Source organism: Mobula birostris, chromosome 2, assembly GCF_030028105.1.
Source record: "Mobula birostris isolate sMobBir1 chromosome 2, sMobBir1.hap1, whole genome shotgun sequence".
NCBI lineage: Eukaryota > Metazoa > Chordata > Chondrichthyes > Myliobatiformes > Myliobatidae > Mobula > Mobula birostris.
The window spans coordinates 148,983,739-148,999,709 of record NC_092371.1 but is presented as its reverse complement, the minus strand read 5'-3'; the positions used below and the strand labels follow the sequence as shown (position 1 = coordinate 148,999,709).

The window sequence follows — 15,971 nt, the reverse complement described above, 5'->3', positions numbered from 1 at the left end:
GGAGAAGACAGGAGGGGGAGGGATGGAGCCAAGAGCTGGACAGGTGATAGGCAAAAGGGATACGAGAAGATCATGGGACAGGAGGTCCGGGAAGAAAGACGGGGGGGGTGGGGGGGACCCAGAGGATGGGCAAGGGGTATATTCAGAGGGACAGAGGGAGAAAAAGGTGAGAAAAAGAATGTGTGTATAAAAATAAGTAACGGATGGGGTACGAGGGGGAGGTGGGGGATTAGCAGAAGTTAGAGAAGTCGATGTTCATGCCATCAGGTTGGAGGCTACCCAGACGGAATATAAGGTGTTGTTCCTCTAACCTGAGTGTGGCTTCATCTTTACAGTAGAGGAGGCCGTGGATAGACATGTCAGAATGGGAATGGGATGTGAAATTAAAATGTGAGGCCACTGGGAGATCCTGCTTTCTCTGGCGGACAGAGCGTAGGTGTTCAGCAAAGCGGTCTCCCAGTCTGCGTCGGGTCTCGCCAATATATAAAAGGCCACATAGGGAGCACCGGACGCAGTATATCACCCCAGCTGACTCACAGGTGAAGTGTTGCCTCACCTGGAAGGACTGTTTGGGGCCCTGAATGGTGGTAAGGGAGGAAGTGTAAGGGCATGTGTAGCACTTGTTCCGCTTACACAGATAAGTGCCGGGAGGGAGATCAGTGGGGAGGGATGGGGGGGGAACGAATGGACAAGGGAGTTGCGTAGGGAGCGATCCCTGCGGAATGCAGAGAGAGGGGGGGAGGGAAAGATGTGCTTAGTGGTGGGATCCCGTTAGAGGTGGCGGAAGTTACGGAGAATAATATGTTGGACCCGGAGGCTGGTGGGGTGGTAGGTGAGGACCAGGGGAACCATTTCTGACACCTCCCTCCCCTTTCTAGATCTTTCTGTCTCTGTCTCTGAAGACAGATTATCCACTGATGTCTACTATAAGCCTACTGACTCTCACAGCTATCTGGACTATTCCTCTTCTCACTCTGTCTCTTGCAAAAACGCCATCCCCTTCTCGCAATTCCTCCGTCTCTGCCGCATCTGCTCTCAGGATGAGGCTTTTCATTCCAGGACGAGGGAGCTGTCTTCCTTTTTTAAAGAAAGGGGCTTCCCTTCCTCCACTATCAACTCTGCTCTTAAACGCATCTCCCCCATTTCACGTACATCTGCTCTCACTCCATCCTCCTGCCACCCCACTAGGAATAGGGTTCCCCTGGTCCTCACCTACCACCCCACCAGCCTCCAGGTCCAGCATATTATTCTCTGTAACTTCCGTCACCTCCAGCATATTATTCTCCGTAACTTCCGCCACCTCCAACGGGATCCAACCACTAAGCACATCTTTCCCTCCCCCCCCCTGCATTCCGCAGGGATTGCTCCCTATGCAACTCCCTTGTCCATTCGTCCCCCTCATCCCTCCCCACTGATCTCCCTGCTGGCACTTATCCGTGTAAGCGGAACAAGTGCTACACATGCCCTTACACTTCCTCCCTTACCACCATTCAGGGCCCTAAACAGTCCTTCCAGGTGAGGCAACACTTCACTTGTGAGTCGGCTGGGGTGATATACTGCGTCCGGTGCTCCTGACGTGGCCTTTTATATATTGGCGAGACCCGACGCAGACTGGGAGACCGCTTTGCTGAACACCTACGCTCTGTCCGCCAGAGAAAGCAGGATCTCCCAGTGGCCTCACATTTTAATTCCACATCCCATTCCCATCCTGACATGTCTATCCACGGCCTCCTCTACTGTAAAGATGAAGCCACACTCAGGTTGGAGGAACAACACCTTATATTCCGTCTGGGTAGCCTCCAACCTGATGGCATGAACATCGACTTCTCTAACTTCCGCTAATGCCCCACCTCCCCCTCGTACCCCATCCGTTACTTATTTTTATACATTCTTTCTCTCACTCTCCTTTTTGTCCCTCTGAATATACCCCTTGCCCATCCTCTGGGTCCCCCCCACCCCTTGTCTTTCTTCCCGGACCTCCCGTCCCATGATCTTCTCGTATCCCTTTTGCCTATCATCTGTCCAGCTCTTGGCTCCATCCCTCCCCCTCCTGTCTTCTCCTATCATTTTGGATCTCCACCCCCCCCTCTCAAATCCCTTACTCACTCTTCCTTCAGTTAGTCCTGACGAAGGGTCTCGGCCTGAAACGTCGACTGCATCTCGTCCTAGAGATGCTGCCTGGCCTGCTGCGTTCACCAGCAACTTTTATGTGTGTTGTGTCAATCAAATCATTAGATTCAAGCTCTTGAATAACAAAAGGAACAGTATACATTGAACAAACAAATGAATGTGTAAGTGAACTCAAAAGAAAATCAAATTATTATATGACAGAGGTCTCTTCTAGTAATGAAAATGCTTGTTCAGTGGTTAAATAACTGAACTACTAACAGTGTGGCATATCGGCAAATCACACTGTAGTAGCAAGAGTTTTTAATTCTGTTCAAAAACAGTTATCAAAATTCATGACCACGAAACTATTATATCGTTACCTAACTCTGGCTGGTTAGAAAACACCCTATCCTATGAAGTTAGGCCAATACGCATACCTAAAATATGGTTGAATAATGAATATTTGTGAAATAACCTTGCAAACTACTAATGAAGTACAGTAGCATAATGGTTCAGTTACAATACTAGCAGCCAGAATTCTGGACTCAGTCACAAGCACAGCTCTTGTCTGCCAGCATAAATCATAGCAATGGTAACCACAAAACTACTGAATTAGCATAAAAACTCATCAAGTTCCCAACATTCTTGAGGGAAATCTGCTATTCTTATTCTGTACGACGCCAACCCACTCATGTGTTGCCTCTTAATGGCCTCCTAGGTTTGGAGGTAATTATGGAAACATCATAAAATGTAAGTTTTACCAGCAATATGCATATTCAATGAACGCATCATGTAGAAAGTTATAATAAATTGGTATGATAAAACATAGTAAAAAACAAATACGACAGCAGCATTGTTTTATGTACTGTCCCTTCAACCTTCACTGATGTTTCTTTAGTTCTATATTATAAACTGAAAGACAATGCATCTCATTTGTTAACAATAATTAATGCCATTTTTTTCTAGACGCTAATAAAAATGAAAAGTCACTCTGAACTGAAATGAATATAAAAATGCTAAAATTTCAGAACCTGCTCTCAGAAGCTTTGTAAAAGCCAATACGCTGGTGCAATATTTCAACAGAATGAAACACCATATGATATACTGAAGACAATACACACATAACATGTGCGCAATACTGCCCAATCAGATAAATCTATATTAAAAATAACAAAAATCAGTACCTTACTGAATGCAAGTCAATTCCTCTTGAAAATGGAACTTCCGCTTTAATAGGTTTCATTAGTTCTTCTATTGTAGGCAAATCTTAAAAATAGTGTGCAATTTTAATAATGCAGAGCTTGAATACTTTATTTAGTAACTCAGTGTAGAGAGTGCTAACAAGTGAACCAACCTATTACTTAAGTATTTTAAAATATTAGCAATCCTGGAGAAAGCTGAAATATTTTTGACTGTAATTCATTTCTAAAGACTGTGCCCCAATTTAAAAGGCAAAATTAACATACTAAACCAAATATTGCAGGCACAGTTGAGTTAGTATGCCAATTACATTTTATCAGCTCAATACCATCCATTTCTTCTAGATGATGGAAGAAATAAAACAGCAGATTGCACAATATCAACTGGAGGCATGGGAAATCTAGAGCAACACACAAAAGACTAGAGGAACTCAGCAGGACAGGCAACATCCTCGAAGGAAAATGGACAGTTGATGTTTCAGTTTGAAATATTTCATCAGAACTGGAAAAGGGGAGGTAGGGAATCTAGAATGCTAATTGTTTTTTTTCAGTAAATCTTCCCAAAGCATATGTTTATGCATATATGGACATAATAAAGAACCCAGACAGGAAGCAAAGTAAGCAGTTAAGATGAAGATTATTTTAATTACCAAAAGATAGTAACATCCACATGTGTATTATGTAAATCATACAAAAATGTGCAAAGGACTTTATTGAAATGTAATTAAGTAAAGAAAAAGAATTTCAGGATGGATATTGTATACATTTCTCTGACATTAAATGTACCTATTGAACCTATTGCAGATTCTAAGTCAAGACAGTGAATATTAAATTGCACAGACAGAAGCTTGGTCAAAGACTTAAGTGTTACAAAGGATAGAAACATAGAAAACCTACAGCACAATACAGGCTCTTCGGCCCACAAAGCTGCGCCGAACATGTCCTTACCCTAGAAATTACCTAGGATTACCCATAGCCCTCTATTTTTCTGAACTCCATGTACCTGTCCAGGAGTCTCTTAAAAGACCCTATCGTATGGATCCTAAAGATAGCAGAGTCAAGGGATGTGGGGAGAAGGCAGGAACAGGGTACTGACTGTGGATGATCAGCCATGATAACAGTGAATGGCGGTGCTGGTGCAAAGGGCCGAATGGCCTACTCCTGCACCTATTGTCTATTGTATCCGCCTCCACTACCATCGCCGGCAGCCCATTCCACACACTCACCACTCTCTGCATAAAAAAACTTACCCGACATTTCCTCTGTACCTACTTTCAAGCACCTTAAAACTGTGCCCTCTCATGCTAGTCACTTCAGCCCTGAGAAAAAGCCTGACTATCCACACGATCAATGCCTCTCATCATCTTATACACCTCTATCAGGTCATCTCTCATCCACCGTCGCTCCAAGGAAAAAAGTGGGGAGTTCACCCTAACTATTCTCATAAGGCATGCTCCCCAATCCAGGCAACATCCTTGTAAATCTCCTCTGCACCCTTTCTATTGGCTTCCACACCCTTCCTGTAGTGAAGCGACCAGAACTGAGCACAGTACTCCAAGTGGGGTCTGACCAGGGTCCTATATAGCTCCAATATTACCTCTTGGCTCCTAAACTCAATCCCACGATTGATGAAGGCCAATGCACCATATGCTTTCTTAACCACAGAGTCGACCTGTGCAGCTGCTTTGAGTATCCTATGGACTCGGACCCCAAGATCCCTCTGATCCTCCACACTGCCAAGAGTCTTACCATTAATACTATATTCTGCCATCATATTTGACCTACCAAAATGAACCACCTCACACTTATCTGGGTTAAACTCCATCTGCCACTTCTCAGCCCAGGTTTGCATCCCATCCATGTCCCGCTGTAACCTTTGACAACTATCCACAACACCCCCAACCTTTGTGTTATCAGCAAATTTACTAACCCATCTCTCCACTTCCTCATCCAGGTCATTTATAAAAATCACGAAGAGTAGGGGTCCCAGAACAGATCCTCAAGGCACACCACTGGTCACCGACCTCCATGCAGAATATGACCCATCTACAACCACTCTTTGCCTTCTGTGGGCAAGCCAGTTCCGGATCCACAAAGCAATGACCCTTTGGATGCCATGCCTCCTTACTTTCTCAATAAGCCTTACATGGGGTACCTTGTCAAATGCCTTGCTGAAATCTATATACACTACATCTACTACTCCACCTTCATCAATGTGTTTAGTCACTTCCTCAAAATTCAAACAGGGTTGTCAGGAATGACCTGCCCTTCACAAAGCCATACTGACTATTTCTAATCATATTATGCCTCTCTGAATGTTCATAAATCCTGCCTCTCAGGATCTTCTCCATCAACTTACCAACCAGTGAAGTAAGACTCACTGGTCTATAATTTCCTGGGCTATCTCTACTCCCTTTCTTGAGTAATGGAACAACATCCGCAACCCTCCAATCCTTCGGAACCTCTCCTGTCCCCATTGATGATGCAAAGATCATCGCCAGAGGCTCAGCAATCTCCTCCCTCACCTCCCACAAAAGCCTGGGGTATATCTCGTCCGGTCCCGGTGACCTATCCAACTTGATGCTTTCCAAAAGCTCCAGCACATCCTCTTTCTTAATATCTACATGCTCAAGCTTTTCAGTCTGCTGCAAGTCATCCCTACAATTGCCAAGATCCTTTTCCGTAGTGAATAAGGAAGCAAAGTACTCATTAAGTACCTCTGCTATCTCCTCTAGTTCCATACACACTTTTCCACTGTCACACTTGATTGGTCCTATTCTCTCACGTCTTACCCCCTTGCTCTTCACATACTTGTAGAATGATTTGGGGTTTTCCTTAATCCTGTCCACCAAGGCCTTCTCATAGCCCCTTCCAGCTCTCCTAATTTCTTCCTAGAGCTCCTTTCTGCTAGCCTTACAATCTTCTAGATCTCCATCATTACCTAGTTTTTTGAACCTTTTGTAAGCTCTTCTTTTTTTCTTGACTAGATTTACAACAGCCTTTGTACACCATGGTTCCTGTATCCTACCATCCTTTCCCTGTCTCATTGTAACGTACCTATGCAGAACTCCACACAAATACCCCCTGAACATTTGCCACATTTCTTCCGTACGTTACCCTGAGAACATACGTTCCCAATTTATGCTTCCAAGTTCCTGCCTGATAGCCTCATATTTCCCCTTACTCCAATTAAATGCTTTCCTAACTTGTCTGTTCCTATCCCTCTACAATGCTATGGTAAAGGATCTTGTGCAACAAAAGAGAACAAAGCTACCCAAAGGTTTATGGAGGATACTGTAAAATGTGGTGTTTCTTTTCAATATATACAAGACAGAATAGTACAGCACAGTACAGGCCCTTCAGCCCACAATGTTGTGACGACCCTGCCTCCCATATACCACCCCTACTTTAAATTCCTCCATATACCTGTCTAGAACTCTCTTAAATTTCACTCGTGTATCTGCCTCCACCACTGACTCAGGTAGTGCATTCCACGCGTGAACCACTCTCTGAGTAAAAAAACCTTCCTCTAATATCCCCCTTGAACTTCCCACCCTTTACCTTAAAGCCATGTTCTCTTGTATTGAGCAGTGGTGTCCTGGGGGAGAGGCACTGGCCATCCACCCTATCTATTCCTCTTAATCAAACCTTAAACTGAATGGTATTAGTGCACAAAAGTAGTGTGCTCGTACAACTAGATAGAGTAGAAGAAGAACAGGTGATATATAAAACCATAAGATATAAGAGCAGATTTAGGCCATTTAGCCATCAGGTCTACTCCCCATCCTTTCCATCAAGGCTTTCACCTTTTGATAGGTTTCAATGAGATCTCTCCTCATTCTTCTGAATTCCAGTGAATATAAGCCCAGAGCTATCAAACACTCTTCAAATGACAAGCCATTCAATCCTGGATCATTTTCATGAACTTTCTTTGAACCCTCTCCAGTTTCAGCACATCCTTTGTAAAGTAAGGGGCCCAAAACTGCTTACAATACTTCAAGTGAAGCCTCACCAGTGTTTTATAAAGTCTCAACATTACATGCTTGCTTTTATATTTCAGTCATCTTGAAAGGAATGCTCACATTGCATTTGCCTTCCTCACCACAGACTCAAGCTGCAAATGAACCTTTATGGAATCCTGCACAAGGACTCCCAAGTGCCTTTGAGCCTCAGTTTTTTTTTTAAAATTTTCTCTACATTTAGAAAATAGTCAACCCTTTCATTTCTTTCACCAAAGTGCATGACCATACACTTCATGACACTGTATTCTATCTGCCACTCCTTTGCCCATTCTTCTAATATGTCTAAATGCTTCTGTGGCCTATCTGCTTCTCCTAGCAGCCTTGTGTGGCATCTTGTTAAAGGCCTTCTGGATATATTGGATACATCTAGACCAAGAAGAACTTTCTTTATTGTTACCTTTATAGTTAATTTATTTATTACCTTTATTTCCTGCGGAGCATGGAGAAAGCTCACCTCTGTCCCAGGATACTGACGGACTTTTACCGCTGTACCATTGAGAGCATACTCACCAACTGCATCTCAGTGTGGTATGGCAATTGTCCCGTATCGGACCACAAAGCACTCCTACCTGTGGTGAAAACGGCCCAGCAGATTATCGGCACCCAATTGCTCACTATTGAGAACATCTACCATAACCGCTGCCTGGGCAGGGCGAAAAGCATTATCAGGGATGCATCTCACCCTAACCATGGACTTTTTACTCTCCTCCCATCCTGTAGGTGCTACAGGAGCTTCCGCTCTCGCACCAGCAGGCACAGGAAGAGCTTCTTCCCTGAGGCTGTGACACTGCTGAACCTCTCATCACAGCGCTAAGCAGTATTACACCCATATTGTACTGTCTCAGTACTTTTATATTTGTGTGCTGTAGCACTTATTTTATTCGTAGTTATTTTGTAAATAACACTATTCTTTGCATTTCTGGTCAGATGCTAAATGCATTTCATTGGCTTTGTATCTGTACTTGGCACAATGACAATAAAGTTGAATCTAATCTAATCTAATTTAAAAAACAAATTATTGACTATGAATCAATATTTTGACATATTGATTTCCAGTTCAAGATTTCCTATAAACTGATAACTAATGGTTTATTAAAGGTGAACAAAAACTTACCTACTTCCCAGTGATTCCCACACTGTTAACCCTTTTCCTTTCCAACTACTGTACACAGATTTTAATCTGCAGTCAATATTTACTGTGGTAAAACAGCCTTGTCACGTGTGCATATGTACAAAGGGTTAGAAATTGTTTGATCTTCTTTGAGGATTTTAATCATAAATGGTATATCAATTTGTATTGTAAGTGTACATAAAGTAACAATTAATATTGTTTACTCTCAGGTTTTATTTAATGCGCAAGAGTAGAATTTGGCATGGTGCTTTTTAAGCTTCTTATTAAAATGCAGATTGTGTGCCTTGTGCCTGTTGACCTCTACAATTGCCACAACGTGAAACAAGATAGCTACATAGACTTGAGCGAGGGAGATGTGATGCACAGAGAATGTTGAGCAAATTCTTTGATGATAAATAGTTTAAATTGTTGTCTTCTACCACACCACTGAGGCTCTTCTTCAAAATAGTCTGTAGGGACCCTGAGCTTTCCACCACAATTTGTCCAGAGAATGAGTCAAGGGAACTCTGCTTATTTCTTTATACAGCTAGCTGTTAGAAATATTGTCTATATCAACGATTTATGTGAACGCTACAAAAGGGTCAAGCTGCCAGCCATATGGATGCCAGATTCAAGTGACCTGGCATCATTTTATTTTTCCAGCACTTAACGACCATTAACTATCGGGAAAACATTGTATTCTACTTACAAGAGTCACTGAAACACTCCACCTTACTTAATCCATGTGAGCATGTTTAGGTTTAATATGCCTTTATAGTCAGGTAAAAATATGATTTATTTAAGTGAATTCTAAAGGATATGACAACCATTAATAAATAAGAGAACTAGCAGATGTGTTAAATTTGGATTTTCTGAAGGTTTTTGCTAAAGACCCACACAAGAGACTGGTGAATAAGATCAGAACACTAAAATATTCAGGGATTTTGGAAGAGTTAGAATAAACAGATGATTCTACAATAAAGGCAAAAGAGACCACAGGCATTGGAATCTGGACCAAAAAACAGAATGTTCAAAAAAACTCAGCAAGTAAAGCAGCATCTATGAAGGCAAAAAAGTGCAATCATCAGTCCTGATGCAGGGATTCAACCTGAAACATTGACTTACATCTTTTGCATCATTCACTCCACAGATACAGCTTGACCTGCTCTATTCTTCCAGCAATCTGCTTTTTGATCCCTCTGTGATAACGGAGTATTGCAGGAGGGTGAGTGGGGTGGGGGCGGTGGGAAGAGCATGGGGGGGTGAGTAGAGCGCGGGGGGGGGATAAATTTTTATGTATTGCACTGTAGTGCTGCTGCGAAACAACATATTTCACAAAATATGTCAGTGATAATAAACCTGATTCTGAATTTGATTCTGATTCAGTTATTGAATTCTTTCAAAATTGATTTCAGTGTATTTTTGGATTTTGAGAGACTTAAAAGGATAGTGCAGGAACATGTACTGTGGTAGATCTGCTAAGAGTGTTGCAAGTCTTTGGAATTAATTGGCACGGAGAGCTAAGGAAACAGTATTCAGGTTTAGTTCTTGGATAGCTAAATTTCTAATCTTTGAGAAAATCAAAAGTAATGGGGAAAGGGCATGAAAGTGCATTTGAGGGATGTCAGATCAGTAATGCTCCTATTAAACAGCAGAGCAAGCTTGAATGGCCTACTCACCTTCCTACTTCTTATAGTCTTCTTTATTACATTAATCAACTCAATGAACACTTATTTTGAAAGAAAACGTTAGAACTTAAATTCTAAGTCAATCTTCAGCTCACCAGATTCAGCTGTAGAAATATTCTTTGCTGAGTCCTCAACATGGTTCTGAAGATCTAGAGCAAAGTTAATGTGTTTTCCACTTAATGACTCATGTTCCACACCTGTACTTTCCAAAGACTGATCAATTTTACGATATTCTTGATGCAAGGCCTCAATATCGCTGTTAGTTTGCCCATAGGAAATAGCTGAAAAACATGAAACAATTATTGCAAAGACCCACCAAATGTGACGCAGAAATGACTTTGTACTGGCTACAGAAGATACATGATTTTGATTCCTCTGCTTCATGGATTATTGTATAACAGCAAAGTTACCTAAACTTAAGTACTTCTAAAATCTCTACAAATGAACTAAATTTTGAACTGGAGTACAAGCCTTTGCACTTCCAAACCAAAATATTTCAGTTGTGCTACTTCCTTCTGTTACCTTATTCATCTAATTATCATCTTCTCTTATGTAACAGTCGCATAATCTGCTATTTTACATAATGTGACTTTTCCTGCATGATCTTCGTAATCTATTAATTTAGAAAACTTGGTAAGAATAGGAATTACTCCTCTGCCTCCATGATTATAGATAACTTTTGTTAATACTTCCTGGCAACGGATATAAAAAACTCTTAAGTCCCATTTAAGCATGAAAATGATACGTCAAAATGAGCATGTCATTCATGAGTATTTTGTTAAGTATTTTACATAATGGTAATATGTTCACAAACATTTTGTAAAATCACAATGCAATAATATCTAAATTTATTGAACTGTATCTTTGTTTATATTTTATTAGTTCTGCTTTTGTACATTATTATTTTAATGATACTGAGAATTCGTGTCATTCTTTCAAACAAAAAAGTAGAGAACGGTAATCTGAAATGATTGCTAAGTGTATTCTCAAACTCATTTGCTTAGTGAAGTGTAAACCCTGCCTTGAGTCTATGTAAATTGGGGAGTGCTTCAGGAAGACTTTATAAAATAGTGAAAAATATTTCTTAACTTATTTAGGACTGGTACATTCATGCAATTTTAGTAAACAGATTTAATCAGAAAAAGTGAATAGTTTCAGTCAGTGTCCAGTCCATCACCATAGGGTAGTGTCTTGAAAATGCTATGGCAATGGGAGCAAAGTTGATTCTAATATCATCAGGTTAGCCCAGCTTGCTGCATGATCCAATACATCTATGATGAACTGATTGGCCTCATTCTAAGTTGGTGTTTCTCTATGGTTGTTATTTGTGTACCAGTCTGAGTCTTTGCTCTTGCATTAAAAATGAGTAAATTACTACTAGAAGATGTATACAAATGGGCAAATACAAATAATAATGAGGCAGCCTACAGAGAAGGAGTCATCACCCTGACACAGTGGTGTCAGGAGAACAACTTCTCTCTCAATGTTGCAAAAACAAAGGAGCTGGTTGTGGACTCCAGGAGGAATGGAGACAGGCTAACCCCTATTGACATCAATGGATCTGGGGTTAAGAGGGTGAACAGCTTTAGGTTCCTCGGTATACACATCACCAAGCATCTCACATGGTCTGTACATACCAGCTGTATGGCGAAAAAAGCGCAACAGCTCCTCTTTCACCTCAGATGCTTGAAGAAGTTTGGTATGGGTCCCAAATCCTAAGAACTTTCTATAGGGGCACAACTGAGAGCATCCTGATTGGCTGCACCACTGCCTGGTATGGGAACTGTATTTCCCTCAATCACAGGACTCTGCAGAGGGTGGTGCAGACAGCCCTGCGCATCTGTAGATGTGAACTTCCCATTATTCAGGACATTTACAAAGACAGGTAGGTAAAAAGGGCCTGAAGGATTATTGGGGAGCCGAGTCACCCCAACCACAAACTGTTTCCGGCTGCCACCATCCAGTAAACAGTACCGCAGCATAAAAGCCAGGACCAACTGGCTCCAGGACAGCTTCTTCCACCAAGCATCAGACTGATTAATTCATGCTGACACAGTTGTATTTATATGTTATATTGACTGTCCTGTTGTACATACTGTTTATTACGAATTACTATAAATTGCACATTGCACACTTAGACTGAGCCGTAACGTAAAGATTTTTACTCCTAATGTATGTGAAGGATGTATGTAATAAAGTCAATTCAATTTAATTGGTACTTTGTCATTGATAACAGGTTAGTAATTTAGTATATAATTTTCTTTTTTCAAGCAGATATAATGACACACTACATCATTACTATTTATGACTTACCAGTGGCATTCATTTGAGATGCTATGTCTTGTCCACTTCTTTCATCTGTTGAATTTTTTTCCATAGATTTGTTATCCCCAGATCGTAATAACTTCTCTGTATCCAGTGTTGAATCTAATGAATCTAGCAGTATGACTACAAATTATAAGAATAAATAAGTACAGCTCGTTCTAACTAGAAAATATATATTTTAATAAAAGACATCTACTAAAATAATGATTTGAAATTGCTATGTATTTTCTCCTATTCAATAACCAGTTTTCAAGCTACAGGATAGAAGAATGCATCCTTTGATACTGTGCTTAACTTACTATATAGTGCACTGAATTCTGCTTTAAAAATGTGGTTCCATTGACTCCAGTGGAACCACATATCAGTTTGGAATTCAATGCTCTCTTATTGTAATCAACAGAAAATGCCTTTCTACTCCATTCATTTACTAACAACAGCATACACATTGAAATTTAACAGGAATCCAGCTTTAGTGTGAAAATATAACTAGAGCACATCTTAGATATATCTTCTTGGGATCTTTCTCTATCAATAGTATCAGAAAGTAATCATTCTAGTCTGCTGAGGAAAGAAGTTTCATTATTTCCTCATTTTAAAGGATTAGAAGAAAATAGGACAGAATTATCTGATCCTATCAGATTTGGGACAGTAAGAAATGCAGAAGAAATCAAAGAAACCCACAAACACGTGATTTTTTTGGAGCTATTGCTGCGTCGTGGTAAGCATTTTGATACAAATTGACTTAGGAAGAACAAGTCATAATTACCTGCAGGATCTTAATATCAATAGAGAGGGGGGAATGTGAACAGGTTACAATGATTTCTGAACAATATGCAATTACCACAAATTAAGAGTGGATTGATTATACTTGCCTTTTGCTAGCATGCCTGGCTTTGCTTCCTAAAATAAAATTAATATAGATGAGTTTGGCTATTTCAAACAGCACCTAGGTTTGTGAAAATATAATAGTAAATGTGCTAGGTTTTCTAAAATTGACTCCTTCTACCTTAGGCCACGAACTTATCAATCACCCCTAGTACTTTCAAAATGGCACTTCACACTCACAACTTCCCCACTAAACTATTACATAAGAGAAGCAGAGTAAAGCCGTCTGAAGATGAATAAGTAATATGAAAACTCAGCAGCACAATTACTATATTTCTAAACATCTTGGTTTGTCTCTAACTTTAGGGGTAGGCTACGTTTAAAAATTTTGTTTGGAAAACGTTCTACAAGTCCAAGTATTGCCTAAAGCACAACATGAAAACTGTGGCAATTCAAGAATAAATTAAAATGCAGGTCAGATGAAAAAAAATCACATACATGTCTACTCATTTGTGAAACCCTCTTACTCAAAATGTCACCAAGTCTCCAAACAATCACTCCAATCCAAATTTGACTTTCAAGCTAGTGAAGCTACATCTGCTGTCTCATGTTGATCATGTTGTTGCCTGTCAAATCAGTATCGCCCATTTTGTCCATTACCATGGCAACACAAAGCCTTAACCAGATTTGTTTTCATGATTTTTAAAAGGTGATATAGTTTATGCCACTGAATTCACATGCTGTATCTTGCGATTTAAAGCCATCTCTTTTCATTTCTATTGGTAAGATACTTCTACCTCATCTATTTTTATCCTAATCAGTAGCTAATTTCCTGCAACTCAAATCTTTGAAGGTCCATTGTAGACTTTGATAGCAGGTAACTGCAAAGATTAAGAAAATTTGCAGTATTGTTGATAAGCTATTTTACAAGGGTTTAAAAATGTGCTTTTGTTGTCATTTAATGTGCACTATATCCTTCACACATTATGCCATTTGCAGAAAGAACCCAGATCAAATATGCACGTGTTGTGTGTATGCACATGGTGAGCATGTACACATCACTAAGATATAATTCAAATAGCACACAGAAACATCACATTACACAAGAGATGTTCTTAATCTAACAGTGTGCAACTACAAATAACTAAAATCAGTGAGGTTTACAATGTTGTAATAAACTATAACAATATTATTTTTACATGACAGTATTCTTTCTTTTACATTCTATATAAGTTCTTATCTGACTGTCCCAATGAAAATATTTTTTTTTTAAATAGTCTATGTGGTACATCCCATCTAAAATTTGAATACAACTTGAAAAACTGTCCAAAAGATAGCTGTATAAATTCTAAAAGGTAACAGTACTAAAGCTACTTATGAAAATCGTGAGAAGAGATGATGGAATTTCATTTCTCCAAGCAAAATATCTCAACCCGTAGTGAATCATATTAAATAAAAAAAGTTAAGTCCTGGGCAAAAGCTTAATATTTTGTTACTTTTATTCAGAGTGAATATGAAATAATTCCAGTAGTACAATAAAGAGTAAAAAGTTCTTTTGACCGAAGTTTCTTTCTCAAATCAGGACCGCCACAATAAACTACCTTATCACTGATCCCATTCGCTATTTAGGAAATATTATTTATCACTGTGGAAAAAAAAACTAGCAGCTCTTCAACATCAGATGTGAAAGGCACAGCAAAACCATAAATACATGATAAGCTGCCAAATATATTAACATTCCATTTATTTGTTCTTTTTTCTGTTTGTGGCAGTGGTATGTCTAAAGGACTAAATACATTAAGTCATCATAGAGAACCAGTGGTAATGTATTTCAAACACAGAAACAGCACTGGCCAATTCATTCCGTTGAAGCTATTCTGCCAAATGATCAGATTCTGGATATCTTATCAATCTACTGCCTCCCTCTGAATAAGGTAGAACACCAGAAAAAGTTTACGAGGAAATTATTCATATAATGCAATGAAAAGTGAACTAATAAGTCACAGAAAGTACTTTTATTCTTAGCATGATTGGTAACAAAGACCATATATTTTGAAATGACTTCAACTGAGGAATACTTTTTGACTGATGAGCTTCATTGAAGGGGACCTTGCTAGCATGTATATTAACAATTGCAGTTTTGTATCCCTAGCACTCTTTGACAAAACAGATGTCTAGCCTAAGGCAAAACACACAAAATGTTGGAGGAACGCAGCAGGCCAGCCAGCATCTATGGAAAAGAGTAACAGTCAGCATTTCTTGCTGAGACCCTTCATCAGTACTGGGAAAAAAAGATTTTCTTATGTTTGTAATTCTCAATCTAAATCATTTGACAATTTGTGGCAAGAATTCTAGTTTATAACATGATTACCTGTTCTGTGGCCTCTCTTGTATCTTGAGTGCTTCCTAGATTATATTCAGTTTGCATTATATTGTCACCTGATTCAAGTTCTTCACCACCAAACTTAGCAGAATCCTCTTCAAAATCATCACTGTACTGCTTTGAAGCTAGGTGCAAAATTTTAACTACTTATTCTGCGGATATACAATATATTGTACATACATCTGAAACATCTCTAAATAAGAACTGTCAATTAACGAACTTGTATGACAGCAGAAAAGTAAACAATTTATAACTTTGCTCCAAAGGTACCTTCTTTCCAGCCTTGCAATGGTTTTAGCTGAATATCTT

The 15,971-nt window shown here is 39.7% G+C and overlaps 1 protein-coding gene across 5 annotated transcripts in view; it reads right to left on the bottom strand.

The window, feature by feature from the left end:
* The window catches only part of cep162 (centrosomal protein 162), a 134,007-nt gene that overhangs the window by 101,792 nt on the left and 16,244 nt on the right, over positions 1 to 15,971 (bottom strand). For all 5 annotated transcript variants that reach the window (XM_072250260.1, XM_072250263.1, XM_072250258.1 and 2 more), the window contains 5 exons: positions 15,651 to 15,787; positions 13,327 to 13,354; positions 12,443 to 12,577; positions 10,225 to 10,410; positions 3,294 to 3,375 (listed from right to left, as the gene is read on the bottom strand). In XM_072250260.1, coding sequence (XP_072106361.1) covers positions 3,294 to 3,375; positions 10,225 to 10,410; positions 12,443 to 12,577; positions 13,327 to 13,354; positions 15,651 to 15,787 — 568 coding nt within the window. The remainder of the gene's footprint in view (positions 1 to 3,293; positions 3,376 to 10,224; positions 10,411 to 12,442; positions 12,578 to 13,326; positions 13,355 to 15,650; positions 15,788 to 15,971) is intronic.